At 40.7% G+C, this 18,482-nt stretch overlaps 2 protein-coding genes across 2 annotated transcripts in view; both read left to right on the forward strand.

Moving 5' to 3' along the window:
• BEND6 (BEN domain containing 6) overlaps positions 1 to 18,482 on the forward strand; it is a 63,573-nt gene that overhangs the window by 35,364 nt on the left and 9,727 nt on the right. Inside the window, exons 4-6 of the mRNA XM_005899719.2 lie at positions 4,556 to 4,776; positions 6,273 to 6,465; positions 8,381 to 8,517. Of these exons, the coding sequence (XP_005899781.1) occupies positions 4,556 to 4,776; positions 6,273 to 6,465; positions 8,381 to 8,508 (542 nt within the window). The 3' untranslated portion in view covers positions 8,509 to 8,517. The remainder of the gene's footprint in view (positions 1 to 4,555; positions 4,777 to 6,272; positions 6,466 to 8,380; positions 8,518 to 18,482) is intronic.
• Positions 10,530 to 18,482, forward strand: part of KIAA1586 (KIAA1586 ortholog) — a 44,650-nt gene continuing 36,697 nt past the window's right edge. Inside the window, 2 exon segments of the mRNA XM_070360979.1 lie at positions 10,530 to 10,740; positions 12,537 to 13,003. Of these exon segments, the coding sequence (XP_070217080.1) occupies positions 10,530 to 10,740; positions 12,537 to 13,003 (678 nt within the window).

The following is an 18,482-nucleotide window of genomic DNA, read 5'->3' on the forward strand; positions in this document are numbered from 1 at the left end:
ACAAATTAAAGGTTAAAGTGCTTAAGACAAAGAAATTAATAATACAAGCAAAGCTAATACATTGTGCTTATAGTGTAGTAGGCACTCCTATAAGCACTTTACAAAAGCCGTCTGCTGCTGCTGCTGCTAAGTCGCCTCAGTCTTGTCCGACTCTGTGCGACCCCATAGACGGCAGCCCACCAGGCTCCCCCGTCCCTGGGATTCTCCAGGCAAGAATACTGGAGTGGGTTGCCATTTCCTTCTCCAATGCATGAAAGTGAAAAGTGAAAGTGAAGTCGCTCAGTCGTGTCTAACTCCTAGCGACCCCATAGACTGCAGCCCACCGGGCTCCTCCGTCCATGCCGTCTAGCATATTATAAAATAGAAAAAGTACTAACATTCCTTGGCCTAATAGCTATCTCATACGATAAGCTCAAATAATCAATCAATAAATATTTAACTTCACAATAATAAAATAATTGCAATTTAAGTTGTACTAAATTTTTTAATTAATTAATTTTTTTATTGAAGGATAATTGCTTTACAGAATTTTGTTGTTTTCTGTCAAACCTCAACACGAATCAGCCATAGGTATACATATATCCCCTCCCTTTTGAAGCTGCCTCCCATCTACCTCTCCATCCCACCCCTCTAGGTTGATACAGAGCCCCTGTTTGAGTTCTCTGAGCCATACAGCAAATTCCCGTTGGCTCTCTATTTTACATATGGTAATATATGTTTCCATGTGACTCTTTCCATACATCTCACCCTCTCCTCCCCCCTCCCCATGTCCGTGAGTCTGTTCTAAAATTTTAGCTATCAAAATAGTGAAGATCATTGTTAATAATGAACATCTCTTGTTGATAGTGCAGTGACTGGTTGACTTCATACCTTACTAGTGGGCATGTAAGTTGGAAAATTCTGGAGAGCCATTCAACAATATTGACTGAGTCTTAGAAACATTCATACCTCTGAGCCTATTGTTATGCTTTCAGGAATTTGTAGTTATCGATATGCTCAGAGATACATATATAGATGTCTCTGGTAAATGGTTCATAAGAATGTTGTCTATAATCAAGAAAAATCGAAGCAACTTAAATTCCAAAAAGAAAAAAAAAGGGGCATTTAAATAAATTATAGGAATCAATACCTTGAAATATTAGGAAATCCTTAAAGTGTATGTTTAATTGGAAAAGAATAAATGTGTGTGTGTATGTGTGTGTATCTGAACCACTTTGCTATATACCCAAAACATAGTAAATCAACTATTTGTTGATTGTGCTCAGTCACTAAGTCGTGTCCAACTCTTTGTGACCCCATAGACTGCAGCATGCCAGGCTTCCTTGTCCTTCACTGTCTCCTGGAGTTTGCTCAAATTCATGCCCGTTTAGTTGGTGATGCTATCCGACCATCTCATCCTCTGTTGCCCTCTCCTCTTTTTGCCTTCAATCTTTCCCAGCATCAAGGTCATTTCCAATGAGTTGGCTCTTCACATAAGGTGGCCAAAGTGTTGGAGCTTCAGCTTCATCATCAGTCCTTCCATTGAATATTCAGGGTTGATTTACTTTAAGATTGACTGGCTTGATCTCCTTGCAGTCCAAGGAACTCTCAAATTAATCAACTGTACTTCAATAAATAAATAAAGTATAATTAAATAAAAAATAAATAATATTCATTCTCCTAAAAAAAAAAGAATGAATAACTGACACAACAGGAATCAATCTCAAAACATTATGCAGAACAAAAATCAGACCAAAACAAGGAAAATATACCACTTCTATCCATTTATATGGAATTCTAGAACAGGTAAAGAAGTCACATTAGTCGTTGCTTTTGAGGTGAGTCCAGGAATTAATTTATTTGGAAAGAACATGAGGCAACTTTCTGGGCAGACGGAAACATTCTATGAACATATTGGTGTGTGCTAATTGGGTTTATCCTTTTGTCAAACTCATCCCTCTATACCTACTTATATCCTGTTCAGACTTCATATAAGATCTTACCTTTGATGCTAAGCAAATTACACCTCAAAAGGTCATATTTTCCAAGATTTAATAAAATAGGTAAAATATTCGATGTATGATCTTAACTGAAAAAAAAGAACCATGATACAATGCTCTGGATGTAGCACAGTCCTAATTATACAAAAGAAAATGTACGATAAAGATACAGAGATAGAATTGGCAAGAAGGATATCTTCTGATGAACATGTACAGCTTTCATTATTAGAAAAAGCGGTGACTGTTTTCTAAAACCCACTTTATGCGGAATTCCCTTTTTCTCCTTACAGTCTAGCTTTGGTCTTCTTGCAGTTCCTTAAATACAGACCTTGTGTTTTTGTGTTTCCTATGCTCCTGATGACCTCCAGGTATTTAATTCCTGCTCAGCCCGCAGCTCTCAGGTAACTCTTGACTGCCCCAGAGAAGCCCTCTGTGCCCCTTCCCTTAGAGGAGAGGCTGCTTGCCTCTCCTCAGTGGTCTTAACAACTGCAATTTTTCATTTCTTTGCATGCACCTTGAGTTACCCAAACCGTAAAGTTAAGTGCACTGTCTTCTAGATGGCCAAGTCTGCTAAGACGCCTGATACCAACTGCAAATTTAGGGGTTTTCAAAAACCACTCTCAGGCTCAGTAATTTGATAAAGACATTAAATTCACCAAAACCTGTGATACGCATGGTTATACTTATTACAAGAAAAGAATACAAATTAGAACTAGCCAAAGTTGGAAGAGACCTATAGGGCAGAGTCTGATCAGTTTCCAAGTGAAAAATTTCTGTCCCCAGGACCCATTACCTCCTAGTCTTGACACGTTACAACAATACACACAGAGGATTGTCCACCCAGGAAGCTCTCTGAGCTTGGGCATCCAAAGTTTTTAAATGAAAGTTCATTATGTAAGCATAATAGATTGATTGACTGCTCACAGGGTTGAACTCAGGCTCTAGGTCTTTCTGGCTTTCTGGCCATGGCCAGCTTCTGCCCTAAGACTAGGCTGTATGATTGTCCCCACCCTGAGAAACTCCTTAGCATAAACATAAATCAGATGTGTTCTGAGGGGCTCACCGTGACACTCCTGATATAGCTGAAGAAATTCAAGGGTATAGAGATTACTTCCCAGGAACTGGGGGATGGTGGGTGGGGGTTAGGGCTGGCAATCAGATTTCTTTCTGAGCAGGCCAAATGCTTACACACAGCACTGTTAGGTAAAGAGTGCTCCCCACCTGTCCCAGTTCCAAAAGGCTAGGACCGCATCTAGTTTTGCTCCCGGTTTCATTCCTTGCGCCTAACAGAGTGGTGAGCAAATGTTGAGAGTTGGTGTAACATTGTGGTTTACAGCAGGGGATGGGCAGAGTCCTAATTTGAATGTTGGCTCTTCTTTTCACTGAGTAGACCCTGATGGGTTATTTAACCTCTCATTGCCTCATTGTCCTCATCTATAAATTGTGGGTAGTGATAATATTATATTAATACCTTTCTTGGAGAATTGCAATGAGGAGTAAATGAATAAACATCAGTGAAGTTCCCAAAATAGTGCCTGGCGCAGAGTAAAAACTAGCTAAATGTCTGATATTATTAAGTGCTCAATAAGTAATTGCTGACAGAGCACCTGGCTATCACATGAGAGGTGCTTAGCAAATGTTAACTGAAAAATATAGAATAAGATTTTCTTCTTTAGCAGGTTTTTTTCTATTATTTTTCTATTAACATAGTATTAAATGTGTTGATTTGGACATACCATCACTATATCTGATGTTCAGGTCTTTAATCATCTATAATTCTAAAGATTATGTAGCTCAATAATATGCTTAGAAAAGTACAAAAAACTTCCAGTCTTTTCGCCTCTCTACCAGGCATTACCCCCAACCACAGAGTGAGGAGTTGAATTAGACAGGGTTCAAAGTGTCTTCCAGTTCCAACAAAATGTTATTTGTCCTTAGGAAACAAATTAGATAAAACAACAGAGAAGACCATTTTACATGGAGGCATGAAACCTATGAATGTGTAAGTTTCCATTTAAAAAAAGGAACAAAGAACATTCAAGCTGACTACCAAAATCCATCTGTTATCTGTGAACACATAGATTTGAATTGTGGCCATAAATTTTTAATAATTTGATGTCATTTGACTCCCTGGCAAATCATACACTAAGATTATAGAAGATTTAGTGAGCAACCTATTTATTTAATCTTGTCACTTAAACTGGCCTGATGGAAAGTGATACAATCAGTAATGTCTCCAAACAAGAGATTAAGCACCTTCAAGTAATACCATTAGCAATTAGAAAAAGAATCAACTTCTAAAAACATTTTTTTAGTTACAAAGTAATGCATATATATTCGGATACAACAACCAAATGATTTAACACTGATTTACTATTATTCAGCAATTATTAAATTATTGAATAATAAAAAGTAAATGTGTTCCAATCACTGTTCTTACCATGTTTATTTTCCAGATGTAGCAAGTGTTAACAGTTTGTTCTATACACTTCTATACATAGACACACAATAAAAAATACGTGTCTATGCTGTTACGACAAGCATCTGTAAAGTGCTACCTGTTCTTGCCATTTCAGTGTTACCGCAGGCCGTCACTCAGTTTGAAGAACTGGTCGGTATGGCAGAGGCACTGCTCAAGGGTGGAGGAACCCTGTCCACATCCACATCCACCCTCTGGAGAGCAGCGAATAACTCCTCACCAGATTCCTTTGCTTCTACATGCAGTAATTCTAACTCTGATTCCAGTTCACCCATCTCCCTGAAAGCTGAGGAAGACCATCAGACGGATGAGAAACAGGTCAGCAGGGAGACTGTCCCATCTTTCTCTGGGGTGCAGTTACAGGCGAAATGAAAATCACAGAACAACATAGTCATTGTCTTATCAGATCACTTTATGGAACTTTGGGTCAGTCATAATATTCTGATGACACAAAACAATTTTTTTTACAATAAATCTAATATCTGTGAAAAATATCCAGTTTAGAAAATAAATGGTGAACAATGATGAAGTTATTAAACTAGAAAATTCTTAAACCAGTGAGAAAAGGGCAATTATGCATTAAAGGTTATAAAACTGTATTATTGAGACCAGGTGAATTTCAGCCTGTACATGCTGGCTGAACACAATTCTTTGTCTTCTTTACCAATTTCTCTTAATCAAGAAACACAAGCTAAAAATACAAGTTTTGTTAGAATCAGCCTGGGAAAATATGCCTTCAAGAGCAAGTAATAACTGTAAATGCTCACAATCTAGCTTTCAGAACACTTGAATCTTAGTGTACCAGTTTCCTCCTGCGATGTAACAGGATCCCACAAACAGAGTGATTTATTATATTACAAACTCAGATGCTATAAACCCAAGGTGCGGGCTACTTCTTTCCTTTCTAGAGGCTCAGGGGAAGGCTCTGTTTCCTGGCCGTGTGGGTTCTAGAATTCAGTCTCTTGTGGCGCTACAGCTGAGCTCCCTGTTTTCTTGTCAGCTGTAAACTGAAGGATGTTCCCACATGCCCCGATTCATGGTCTTCCTCCACCATCTTCAAAGCCAGTCAGAGCAGGCAAACCCCTCTCACTCTCCGAGTCTCTCCTTCCTCTGTGTCTTCTTTCTTGGCCACTCTTCTGCGTTCAGAGGGCTCACATGAGCCCTCAATAAATGTTAGCCATTTTCTTTATTATTATTAAACACTTACTGTGTGCTTATTATATACCAGACACTACTAAGTGTGTGTATATATTTACACACATAAGATTATATATGTATGTGTGTATGTAAATATATATTCATACTTGCAATAAAGTACATGAATTTTAAGTGTAAAAAAGGTAAAATGTAAAAACTTCTCATAATTAGATTGGGCCTTTATGAATAACCCAGCATACTCTCCAGCTTTCCCCATCTCAAGGTCCTTTAATGACTCCTGCAAAGTTGATTTTCCCACATAGGGTGACACATTCACAGGTTTCGGGGATGACGATGTTGTCCGTGGGCCATTATTCTGTTTAGTAGGAACGGTTGAGGGTGGAATAATCCTTAAAGCACCAAATCCAGATTACATGACAAGAATTTGAATACACTTTGTAACAAATACCTCATACATATTGGGAATCTATCTCAAAAATAACATCTAACTCTAACCCTGAGATATATATATATATAAATATATATTAAATATATGGGCATCACCTTAAAGAATGTTGATTTTGTTTTCTGGTCTGTATGAATTCAATGAATAATATATTTCTTCAGATACTCCTTTCCTTTTTCAGTTTTTTCAATTATTGTTTTTAATTTTTCAGTTCAAGATTGAAAAATGGCAGATTGCACGTTGCAACAAGAGCAAGCCTCAGAAGTTCATTAATGATTTAATGCAGGTGCTTTACACAAATGAATACATGGCCACACACAGCCTGACGGGGGCAAAATCCTCTACTTCAAGGGACAAGGCCGTGAAACCAGCTATGAATCAGAATGAAGTTCAAGAAATTATAGGTGATATGATTGCATTATATTGTGTCACATGAATCTGAAATTAGTTTACCATTCAACATTTGGTTGTTCTTTCATTACCTTTTTTTCTTCAGATTTATTTTTCTATGAGAGAAATATCTCGGGGTAGCCGAAACCTCTTAGGATACATGGTGAATTTTGTGGAACAACTTACATTAAAAGTGGTTAGTGGGACTTCCTTGGTGGCCCAGTGGTTAAGAATCCGCCTGCCAATGCAGAGGACGCAGGTTCGATCCCTGGTCCAGGAAGATCCCACATGTTGAGGAATATCTAAGCCCAAGCGCCTACTGAAAAATACACTGTGTGCCGCCACGACTAGAGAAAGCCAATGAGAGGCACCAAGAACCCAGCGTGGCCGAAAATTAATTAGTTTAAAAAATTTTAGGTGGTTATTAAAATAAAAATGAATTCTATATCACTGAAAAATTTGAATTCATACAATTCATAGCTTTAGAAGAGTAAAGTTTCAAAATTCACTCCAACAAAATTTTAGTAACTGTTCATATCTTGTATTCTTTTTCTTTATTTTGGTTAGAAATGTCCCTTATCTTTTATTCAGAAAAATGAAGGTTAATGTAACCATCCTACCTACAGTTTTTAAGTTCATCTCCTTAAATATAATAATCTAGGTTATCAAGTAACAATTTTAAGTACTCACTGAATCCCAGCTCTCTGTATTTTGATAGTACTTCATTTCTTAGTTGGAAAATAGTCAGTTGGAATCTGCTTGTTTCAGCTGATGCTAGGAATGGGTAAAAATAAATTCTCAGCATTTTGGGTCAAGGGCATGTGGTATTCAGAACAAGCAACAAGGGTTAAGCTGGGTGGTACCGTAGGAAGACTCATACATATGTTCTCAGTTTATGATATAGACCTAGTTATCTCTTGCTTTGCTTTGGAAAATCTGCCTATATAGTCTGTTTAAATATCTCATGGGTGTGTGGGCTGCTTTTTCAAAATGGAGGCCAAAATTATAATGTGTGGTATTTGGTGTTTTATCTCAGTTCGTATCTTAAGATGCAAAGGCCTGATAATGTGGGTTTTTAATTAATTATTTTTATTCAAGTATAGTTGATGTATAGTATTACATAAATTATAGGTGTACAATATAGTGTTTCGGGGCTTCCCAGGTGGCTCAGTGGTAAAGAATCCACCTGCCAATGCAAGGGAACACAGGAGATGTGGGTTCAGTCCCTGGGTGGGAAAGATCTCCCACTGGCAACCCACTCCAGTGTTCTTGCCTGGAGAATCCTATGGACAGAGGAGCCTGGCCAGCTATAGTCCATGGGGTAAAAAAAGCGTTGGACACGGCTCAGTGACTGAGCAGGCACACATGCAATATAGTGTTTCACAGTTTTTAATGTTTATACTCTATTTACAGTTATTATAAACTATTGGCTCTATTTCCCAGGTTGTACAATGAACGTGAAAGAGAAAGTTGCTCAGCTGTTTCAGACTCTTTGCAACCTCATGGATTGTATTCTCCAGGCCAAAATACTGGAGTGGATAGCCTATCTCCTCTCCAGGGTATCTTCCCAACTCAGGGATTGAACCCAGGTCTCCCGCATTGCAGGCGGATTCTTTACCAGCTGAGCCACCAGGGCAGCCCAAGAATACTGGAGTGGATAGCCTATCCCTTCTCCAGGGGATCTTCCTGACTCAGGATTCAAACCAGGGTCTCCTGCGTTGGAGGCAGATTCTTTGCCAGCTGAGCCACAAGGGAAGCCCATAGAACTTACTTTATGCATAATCATTGTACCTCTTATCCCCCCAGCCCAACATCACCCCGCCCCTACTCCCCCACTCCCCACTGGTAACCACTGGTTTGTTCTTTGTTTTTGTGACTCTACTCCCATCTGATAAAATGTTTTTCTGTGTTTTGTTGTTGTTGTTACAGGAATCACAAAGCAATTGTTTCCCAGCACAGACGACGTTTCAATCAGGAGAATGATAGGGCAAAAGCTAAACAACTGTACCAAGAAGCCAAATTTAAGCAAAACTCTGAACTCTCAGGATATTAAGTAGAACTTCTTGGTAAGTCTTGTCAATCTATGTAATCCTTTCAGTGTGGCAAGAAGATGCAGTACCTGTACCATGAGACAGCCTTTCCCAAACACTCTGCTGGAGGAGACCAGTTGGCTGTGCGAAGCTGATGCGTATTCCTGGGGTGAAGCAAAGACAGGGAAGGGGATGTAAACTTGGGAAATGCTGGGTCAGGTACACAGATTCTCCTCTCCCAGAGCCTCTCAAATATTCTGATGCCCTTTAAACACGCCCGAGTGCAGCAGAAATCTCTAAGAAGGGCATATTGGGTATAGTGTTTCCCAAGTGCATTTCACTGAGGAAGTTTTATTTTTCTTCACATCTTAACTATGGGTGGAGCTAGAAGGGAGCCAGGGGAAAGACACATGACAATTTAGGAAGTGCTTCTCTAGAATAAGGGGGGTACAGACCCTTGGGAGGTCTCTGAGGCCCGTCACTGGGGCTGCACTTACAACGCTGAACAGAGAACAAACCGCTGGTCGAGGGTCTCCTCTACCATCCCATCCTGCTTCCCAGTGTCTTTAAATCTTTCAGTCAGTTGTTACAGTTTGTATTTGTGAGATAAGTATTTTTTACCAATATATTTGTATTAAAATACTCAAAGGAAGAACTATTTGTTTTTAGTGAGTTCTAAAGGAAATTCACTTTATGATCAGGCCTTGCCCTAGGCAAGAGTGTGATGTGGAATTGTGTTTGTTTACTAAGTGAAAGTCTTGGCCTTTTCACCTGTCCTCACTCTTCCTCTTCATTATTTTGATGGAAAATACATGACACATGTGCACTGCTATGCTTTTAATAACTTTTAAACAGAGTATATGATAAGCAAGTGAGGGCAGGTTTTCCTTCCATTTTCTTTACTTCTGCCTTTGACTTCCACTTTGCCTGCTTGAGACCATGTCATTTGTCTTTTTCTTCTGTGTTTTAAATAGATGTGGATATGAGTGTAATACAGCGATTCCCCCATCCATCACTGACTACCACCTCATCCTCCTTGAGGGTCCCTTACTATGTTGCTGTACATTTAAGGCTACCTCTGCTGAGGGTCAACAATAGTCTCTCTTCCTGTAACAAAACAAAATGACCAAAACACCTACTTATAATAGCTGCAGGGAAATTCTTTCCCTTGGCTCATACATACTGGCAGACCTGCCTGAAGAATTTATAAAAGGTAAAGATACTTGTATCCTTTTTCTCCCCAGGGATTAAAAATTTCAGTAGATGGTAAATCTCACAGTCACCCAGTTAGGAGCTAATTGCTTAAAAGAGCCCTTGGAACTTCTTGGGTTTTTTTTAAAATTTATTTTATTGAAGTACAGTTGATTTACAATGTTAATTTCTACTGTAGAGCAAAGTGATTCACGTATATATATACATATATATATATTCTTTTTTGTATTCTTTTCATTATGGTTAATCCCAGGATATTCAAAATATGGACTTCTTTTTTGACACGAGGCTCCTCAGTTGTATCATGGCCAAGTTCCCCATCTACAGGTCATGTTACCAGACCTCCAAGTCATAGGGCTCTCTTTTGGAGCACATAATTGTGTCTCAGAGCTCCGCAAAGCATTTTCATATCCTAACTCCTTCCTGTTTTATATCCCAGGCTGTGAGGGCAGGCATGAAACTCATATCTGATAACAGCAGAATATTGAAGAAATTAAAGTTAAAAGGTTTTTCTATCAGTTTTGCTTGCACTTGCCAGCCATAAAAATCACCTGGTGATGACATTAATTAAAACTGAAAGGAAGAAGGAATCTTTTGTTATGAATGCAGGAAACTCTGGTGCCTCGTGCCCCTGAGCTTGGGGGCCAAGATGCTTGGAATAGAAATGCGTATATTTTGAATCAGAAGTAGAGATAAACAGTAGAATGGGATTTTTGTTTAATTGGCAGATACCTTTCATTTGAAGTATAGGCTCAATCCAATTATTTCAAAAGGACTGAGAAAATTCACTGGGAAAGACAGGGTCACAGAAGCCCTGATTCAGCCGTGCTTGATGAATGAGTCAGACACAGCACCACCTGGTGGAGCACTGCTACACTTACAGCGCCACCTGGTGGAGCACTGTTACACTTACAGCGCCACCTGGTAGAGCACTGTTACACTTACAGCGCCACCTGGTGGAGCACTGCACCTGGTGGAGCACTGCTACACTTACAGCGCCACCTGGTGGAGCACTGCTGCACTTTTCTCTTTTTGCTCATTTGATGGGTAGGAACCTAAAGTGACTGCGTTTACTCAGGCAAACCATACTCCTCCTCACCATGCCTTCAAAAGTATTCTTTGGAAAAATCATTGCTCTCCCATTACTGCAGTAAAAGCAGTAGATACTTCAAAACCATGTAGATTTCTATGAATTCCAATATATCTAGGAAACCCAGCAGGCCTACCAGGGCTCTGGTAGACTGTGCCCCCCATGCAGGACTGAGCTCCCAGTGGCCCCCAGCTTGGATTTGAGAAGACAAACATTTCCCAGCTCAGACTCGTCTTTGTAAGAATAAGAGCTAAGCCCATCCTGCCACTTTGAGTCCATCCCCTCTCACTTCCGTGACTTGTCTGCAGCTCTCACTCTGCCTAGAGCTTCATGTTGCCAATCTTTCTGACCTTTCTCCATTGTTTTGCTTTTTTCTTACAAGAGCTGTAGAACATTTTATCTATAAGGATTACAGAATATTAGACCATCACCTCTGTAACATTCCTCGGTGGTCAAACAGCCTTCTGAAATGTCCGTGGCTGCTGCAGTGTATATAATCTCTACCATAATATTACATGTGCAGGTAACTGCAAGGTGATCTAATACAGCAGTGCTCAGACACGATTGGGAGGGGTTTTGTCCCCTGCCCCTGAAAGGGGATATGTGAAAATGTCTTGGAGGCCTTTGGGTTAGAGAGGCGCCAGGGATGCTGCTATACATCCAACAATATACAGGACAGCCCCCATAATAAAGAATTACCCAGTCCATCTGTCAATTCTGCCTAAGTTGAGAAAGTGAAAGTGAAAGTTGCTCAGTTGTGTCTGACTCTTTGCGACCCCATGGACTGTACAGTCCATGGAATTCTCCAGGCCAGAATACTGGAGTGGGTAGCTTTGCCTTCTCCAGGGGATCTTCCCAATCCAGGGATCAAACCCAGGCCTGCCATCGCAGGCAGATTCTTTCCCAGCTGAGCCACAAAAGAAGCCCAAGAATACTGGAGTGGGTAGCCTATCCCTTCTCCAGGGGATCTTCCCAACCCAGGAATCAAACCAGGGTCTTCTGGACTGCAGGCAGATTCTTTACCAACTGAGCTATGAGGGAAGCCCAAGGCTGAGAAATCCTGACGTAAATGATTTCCTGGTCACCAGGATGGTAGAGTAGGAAGACCCTGAGCATACCTCCTCCCAGGGGCACACCAAGATTAAACCTGTTTGCAGACCATCTATCAATAGGAATGACCTGAAGACTAGCAGAAAGGATCTTCTACAACTAAAGAGATGAAGAAGGAACCACAAGAAGAAGGGTAGGAGGGGTGGAGACATGGTATAGTCAAGACCCAAGTAAGTAACCAATGAACAGGAGGATAGTCACAATCGCAGAGGTTCTCCCCAGGGAGTGATGGGTCCAAGACCCATATCAAGCTTCCCAGCCGTGGGGGTCCTGGCACCAGGAAGACAAGCCCCCAGAATATCTGGCTTTGAAGGTGCAGCTTGCATTCAAGAGAGCTAGGGGCCTGTAGGAAATAGAGACCCCACTCAAACAGGGTACGTGCAGAATCTCACACACTGTAAGTCCCAGTTCAGAAGCAACAATCTGAAAGAAGCCTGGGTCAGACTCACTTGCTGCCCTTGGACAGCCTTCTGGACCAGTAGGAGGCAACAGGGACTTCCCTAGAGACAGAGACACTGGTGGCAGCCACTTTTGGGAGCGCATTCTACCGCAAGGACACTGGTGCTGGCAAGCACTGTTTTGGAGCCCTCTCTCTAGACTACTAGCTCCAGGACTTACCCACCCACCAACTGGTCACCACTAGTCTCGGGACCCCCCGGGCTGAACAGGGACCTGGCCCCACCCTCTAGCAGGCTGGCAGAAGCCCTGGTATCCCCCAAGGCCAGAACCAGCACTGGGAGCCCTGGACCCACAGCCAGTGTGCCAAGACCACACCTCACACCAGTGGGCTGGCACAAGCCTCAGGACCCACTGGGCCCCACAGGACCTGCCCTGGATCACCCTAAGCCTGCAGCCAGTTCACCAGGATCCTGCCTTGCCCAGTGGCTCAGCATAAATCCCAGGGCTCTGCAGGCCTGGCAGCCAGCTGTGCCAGGATGTGGCCCCTTCCACCAGTGGCCAGTAGCTTCTTCAGGAGGCAGGGCCTGGCAGCCAACTGGACAAGGGAGAGTCCCATATACCAGCATGCCCACAGCATGCCCTACCACAACAGGAGGGCCCACTCAGCCTACCTGGGGCACCCTGATAGCGCACAAGGGGTGTGCACTACTGGTATGCACTGCGTGTCTCCCACAGAAGTCCACTTCTCCAAAATCTGGATGGAAATGTAAGCAAGGGACCTTCCATTCCACTGTCAGCCACCTTTTCAACAGAAACTATGCAGGCCAGAAAGGAGTGGCACAGTATAGTTAAAGTGATAAAAAGAGAAACCTAAATCAACATAGTCCACCCATCAAGGCTCTCGTTGACGTTTGAAGGAGAGATAGTTTTCCAGACACGTGCCGCACTCTTTAGTTCCTCTTCACTTTCTGCCATTATATCATTTCCATATCTGAGGTTGTTGATATATTTCCTGGCATCCTTGATTCCAGCTTATAATTCTTCCAGCCTGGCATGTCATATGATGTACACTGCAAAGAAGTTAAATAAGCAGGGTGACAATACACAGCCTTCTCATACTTTTTCCCCAATTTTGAACTAGTCCATTGTTCCATGTCCCATTAACTGTTGCTTCTTGACCCACATACAGGTTTCTCAGGAGGCAGATCAGGTGTTCTGGTATTCCCATCTCTTTAAGAATTTTCCAGTTTCTTGTGATCCACACAGTGAAAGGCTTTAGCATAGTCAATGAAGCAGAAATAGATTCCAAATTTCCTGGAATTCCATTGTGACCCAATGAATTCCATTGTGACCCAACGACTCCATTCTGTAATCCAACGAATGTTGAAAATTTGATCTCTACTTCCTCTGCTTCTTTGAAAACCAACTTGGACATCTAGAAGTTCTTGGTTCACATACTCCTGAAGCCTAACTTGAACAATTTTGAACATAACCTTACTAACATGTAAAATGAATGCAATTGTACCCTACTTGGAAAATTCTAAAAAAGAGCATTGCCCTTTTTTGTAATTGGAATGAAAACTGACCTTTTCTAGTCCTGTGACCACTATTGAGCTTTCCAAATTTGCTGTCATATTGAGGGCAGCATTTTAACAGCATCATCCTTTAGGATTTGAAATAACTGGAATTCCATCACCTCCACTAGCTTTATTCCTAGTACTGCTTCCTAAGGCCCATTTGACTTCACACTCCAGGATGTCTGGCTCTAGGTGAGTAACCACATCATTGTGGTTATCCAGGTCATTAAGACCTTTTTTTTTTTTCTGGTTGAGAGACAACTTTTCTTAAAAACATGTAAAACCACTCCCACTTGTGAGTTAGTATATCTACATTATTACCTTTAATTGCAATCTACTGTTTCATGTTATACATCACTATAGTTTATTTATTTTTTATTTCTATTTTTTTGTTTGTATTTTAGCTTACTTATTTTTTAATTGAAGGATAATTGCTTTACAGAATTTTGTTGTTTTCTGTCAAACTTCAACATGAATAAGCCATAGGTATACAATATATCCCCTCCCTTTTGAACCTCCCTCCCATTTCCCTCCCCATCTCACCCCTCTAGGTTGATACAGAGCCCCTGTTTGAGTTTCCTGAGCCATACAGCAAATTCCCGTTGGCTATCTATTTTACATATGATAATGTAAGTTTCCATGCTACTCTTTCCATACATTTCATCCTCTCCTCCCCTCTCCCCATGTCCATAAGTTTATTCTCTATGTCTGTTTCTCCATTGCTGCCCTGCAAATAAATTCTTCTGTACCATTTTTCTAGATTCTGTATACGTGCATTAGTATACGATAATTATCTTTCTCTTTCTGACTCACTTCACTGTGTATAATAGGCTCTAGGTTCATCCACCTCACTAGAATCAAATGCGTTCCTTTTTATGGATGAGTAATGTGTGTATATGTACCACAACTTCTTTACCCATTCATCTGTCGATGGACATCTAGGTTGCTTCCATGTTCTAGCTATTGTAAATAGTGGTGCAATGAACAATGGGATACATGTGTCTTTTTAAATTTTGGTTTCTTCAGGGTATGTGCCTAGGAGAGGGATTGCTGAGTCATCAGATCAGATCAGTCACGCAGTCATGTCCGACTCTTTGCAACCCCATGAATCGCAGCATGTCAGGCCTCCCTGTCCATCACCAACTCCCGGAGTTCACTCAGACTCACGTCCATCGAGTCAGTGATGCCATCCAGCCATCTCATCCTCTGTCGTTCCCTTCTCCTCTTGCCCCACATCCCTCCCAGCATCAGAGTCTTTTCCAATGAGTCAACTCTTCACATGAGGTGGCCAAAGTACTGGAGTTTCAGCTTTAGCATCATTCCTTCCAAAGAAATCCCAGGGCTGATCTCCTTCAGAATGGACTGGTTGGATCTCCTTGCAGGCCAAGGCACTCTCAAGAGTCTTCTCCAACACCACAGTTCAAAAGCATCAATTCTTCGGCGCTCAGCCTTCTTCACAGTCCAACTCTCACATCCATACGTGACCACAGGAAAAACCATAGCCTTGACTAGACGGACCTTTGTTGGCAAAGTAATGTCTCTGCTTTTGAATATGCTATCTAGGTATGCTATCTATATAACTTTCCTTCCAAGGAGTAAGCGTCTTTTAATTTCATGGCTGCAGTCACCATCTGCAGTGATTTTGGAGCCCAGAAAAATAAAGTCTGACACTGTTTCCACTGTTTCCCCATCTATTTCCCATGAAGTGGTGGGACCAGATGCCATGATCTTCGTTTACTGAATGTTGAGCTTTAAGCCAACTTTTCACTCTCCACTTTCACTTTCCTCAAGAGGCTTTTTAGTTCCTCTTCACTTTCTGCCATAAGGGTGGTGTCATCTGCATATCTGAGGTTATTGATGTTTCTCCCGGCAATCTTGATTCCAGCTTGTGTTTCTTCCAGTCCAGCATTTCTCATGATGTACTCTGCATATAAGTTAAATAAACAGGGTGACAATATACAGCCTTGACGAACTCCTTTTCCTATTTGGAATCAGTCTGTTGTTCCATGTCCAGTTCTAACTGTTGCTTCCTGACAGGCATACAAATTTCTCTAGAGGCAGATCAGGTGGTCTGGTATTCCCATCTCTTTCAGAATTTTCCACAGTTTATTGTGATCCACACAGTCAAAGGCTTTGGCATAGTCAATAAAGCAGAAATAGATGCTTTTCTGGAACTCTCTTGCTTTTTCCATGATCCAGCGGATGTTGGCAATTTGATCTCTGGTTCCTCTGCCTTTTCTAAAACCAGCTTGAACATCAGGAAGTTCACAGTTCACGTATTGCTGAAGCCTGGCTTGGAGAATTTTGAGCATTACTTTACTAGCGTGTGAGATGAGTGCAATTGTGTGGTAGTTTGAGCATTCTTTGGCATTGCCTTTCTTTGGGATTGGAATGAAAACTGACCTTTTCCAGTCCTGTGGCCACTGCTGAGTTTTCCAAATTTGCTGGCATATTGAGTGCAGCGCTTTCACAGCATCATCTTTCAGGATTTGGAATAGCTCAACTGGAATTCCATCACCTCCACTAGCTTTGTTCATAGTGATGCTTTCTAAGGCCCACTTGACTTCACATTCCAGGATGTCTGGCTCTAGGTCAGTGATCACACCATCGTGATTATCTGGGTCGTGAAGATCTTTTTTGTACAGTTCTTCTGTGTATGCTGAGTCATATGGTAGTTTTATTCCTAGATTTTTAAGGAATCTCCATACCATCTTCCATAGTGGCTGTATCAATCTACATTCCCACCAACAGTGCAAGAGCACTCCCTTTTCTCCACACCCTCTCCAGCATTTATTGTTTGTAGACTTCTGATGATGGGCATTCTGACTGGTGTGAGGTGATACCTCATTGTAATTTTGATTTGCATTTCTCTAATAATGAGGGATGTTGAGCATCTTTTCATGTGTTTGTTAGTCATCTGTCTGTCTTCTTTGGAGAAATGTCTGTTTAGGTCTTTTTCCCATTTTTTGATTGGGTTGTTTTTCTGGTATTAAGTTGTATGAGCTGCTTGTATATTTTGGAAATTAATCCTTTGTCAGTTGTTTCATCTGCTATTATTTTCTCCCATTCTGAGGGTTGTCTTTTCACCTTGCTTAGAGTTTCCTGTGCTGTGCAAAAGCTTTTACGTTTAATCAGGTCCCACTTGTTTACTTTTGTTTTTATTTCCATTACTCTAGGAGGTGGGTCATAGAGGGTCTTGCTTTGATTTATGTCCTCGAGTGTTCCGCCTATGTTTTCCTCTAAGGGTTTTCTAATTTCTGGTCTTACATTTAAGTCTTTAATCCATTTTAAGTTTATCTTTGTGTATGGTGTTAGGAAGTATTCTAATTTCATTCTTTTACATGTAGCTGTCCAATTTTTCCAGCACCATTTATTGAAGAGGCTGTCTTTGCCCCATTGTATATTCTTACCTCCTTTGTCAGAAATAAGGTGCCCATAGGTGCATGGGTTTATTTCTGGGCTTTCTATCTTGTTCCATTGGTCTATATTTCTTTTTTTGTGCCGGTACCATACTGTCTTGATGACTGTCGTTTTGTGGTATAATCTGAAGTCAGGAAGGTTAATTCTTCCAGCTCCATTGTTTTTTCTCAAGACTGCTTTAGCTATTTGGGGTCTCTTGTGTTTCATATGAATTTTGAAGTTTTTTGTTCTAGTTCTGTGAAAACTGCCATTGGTAATTTGATAGGGATTGCATTGAATCTGTAGATTGTGTTTGGTGGTATAGTCTTTTTTACAATATTGATTCTTCCTACCCAGAAACATGGAATATCTCTCAATTTGTTTATGTCATCTTTTATTTCTTTCATCAGTGTCTTAAAATTTTCTGTGTACACTTCTTTTGTCTCATTAGGTAAGTTTATTCCTAGATATTTTATTCTTTTTGTTGCAGTGGTGAATGGGATTAATTCCTTGATTTCTCTTTCTGATTTTTCGTTGTTAGTATATAGAAATGCAAGTGATTTCTGTGCGTTGATTTTGTATCCTGTGACTTTGCTAAATTCACTGATTAGCTCTAGTAATTTTCTGATAGTATCTTTATTGTTTTTAATGTACAGTATCATGTCATCTGCAAACAGTGAGAGCTTGACTTCTTTCCAATCTGGATTCCTTTTATTTCTTTTTGTTCTCTGACTGCTGTAGCTAGGACTTCCAGAACTATGTTGAATAATAGTGGTGAAACCCTTGTCCTGTTCCTGATCTTACGGAGAATGCTTTCAGTTTTTCACCATTGAGAATAATGTTTCCTGTAGGCTTGTCATATATGGCCTCTACAATGTTGAGGTTGGTTCCTTCCGTGCCCATTTTTTGAAGAGTTTTCATCATAAATGGGTGCTGAGTTTTGTCAAAGGCTTTTTCTGCATCTATTGAGATTATCATATAGTTTTTATCTTTCAGTTTGTTAATATGGTGTATCACATTGATTGATTTGCATGTATTGAAGAATCCTGCCTCCCTGGAATAAACCCAACTTGATCATGGTGTATGAGCTTTTTAATGTATTGTTCAATTCTGTTTGCTAAAATTTTGTTGAGGATTTTTGCATCTATGTTCATCAGTGATATTGCCCTGTAGTTTTCTTTTTTTGTGTTGTCTTTATGTGGTTTTGGTATCAG

Source organism: Bos mutus, chromosome 23 (genome assembly GCF_027580195.1).
Source record: "Bos mutus isolate GX-2022 chromosome 23, NWIPB_WYAK_1.1, whole genome shotgun sequence".
Classification (NCBI taxonomy): Eukaryota; Metazoa; Chordata; class Mammalia; order Artiodactyla; family Bovidae; genus Bos; species Bos mutus.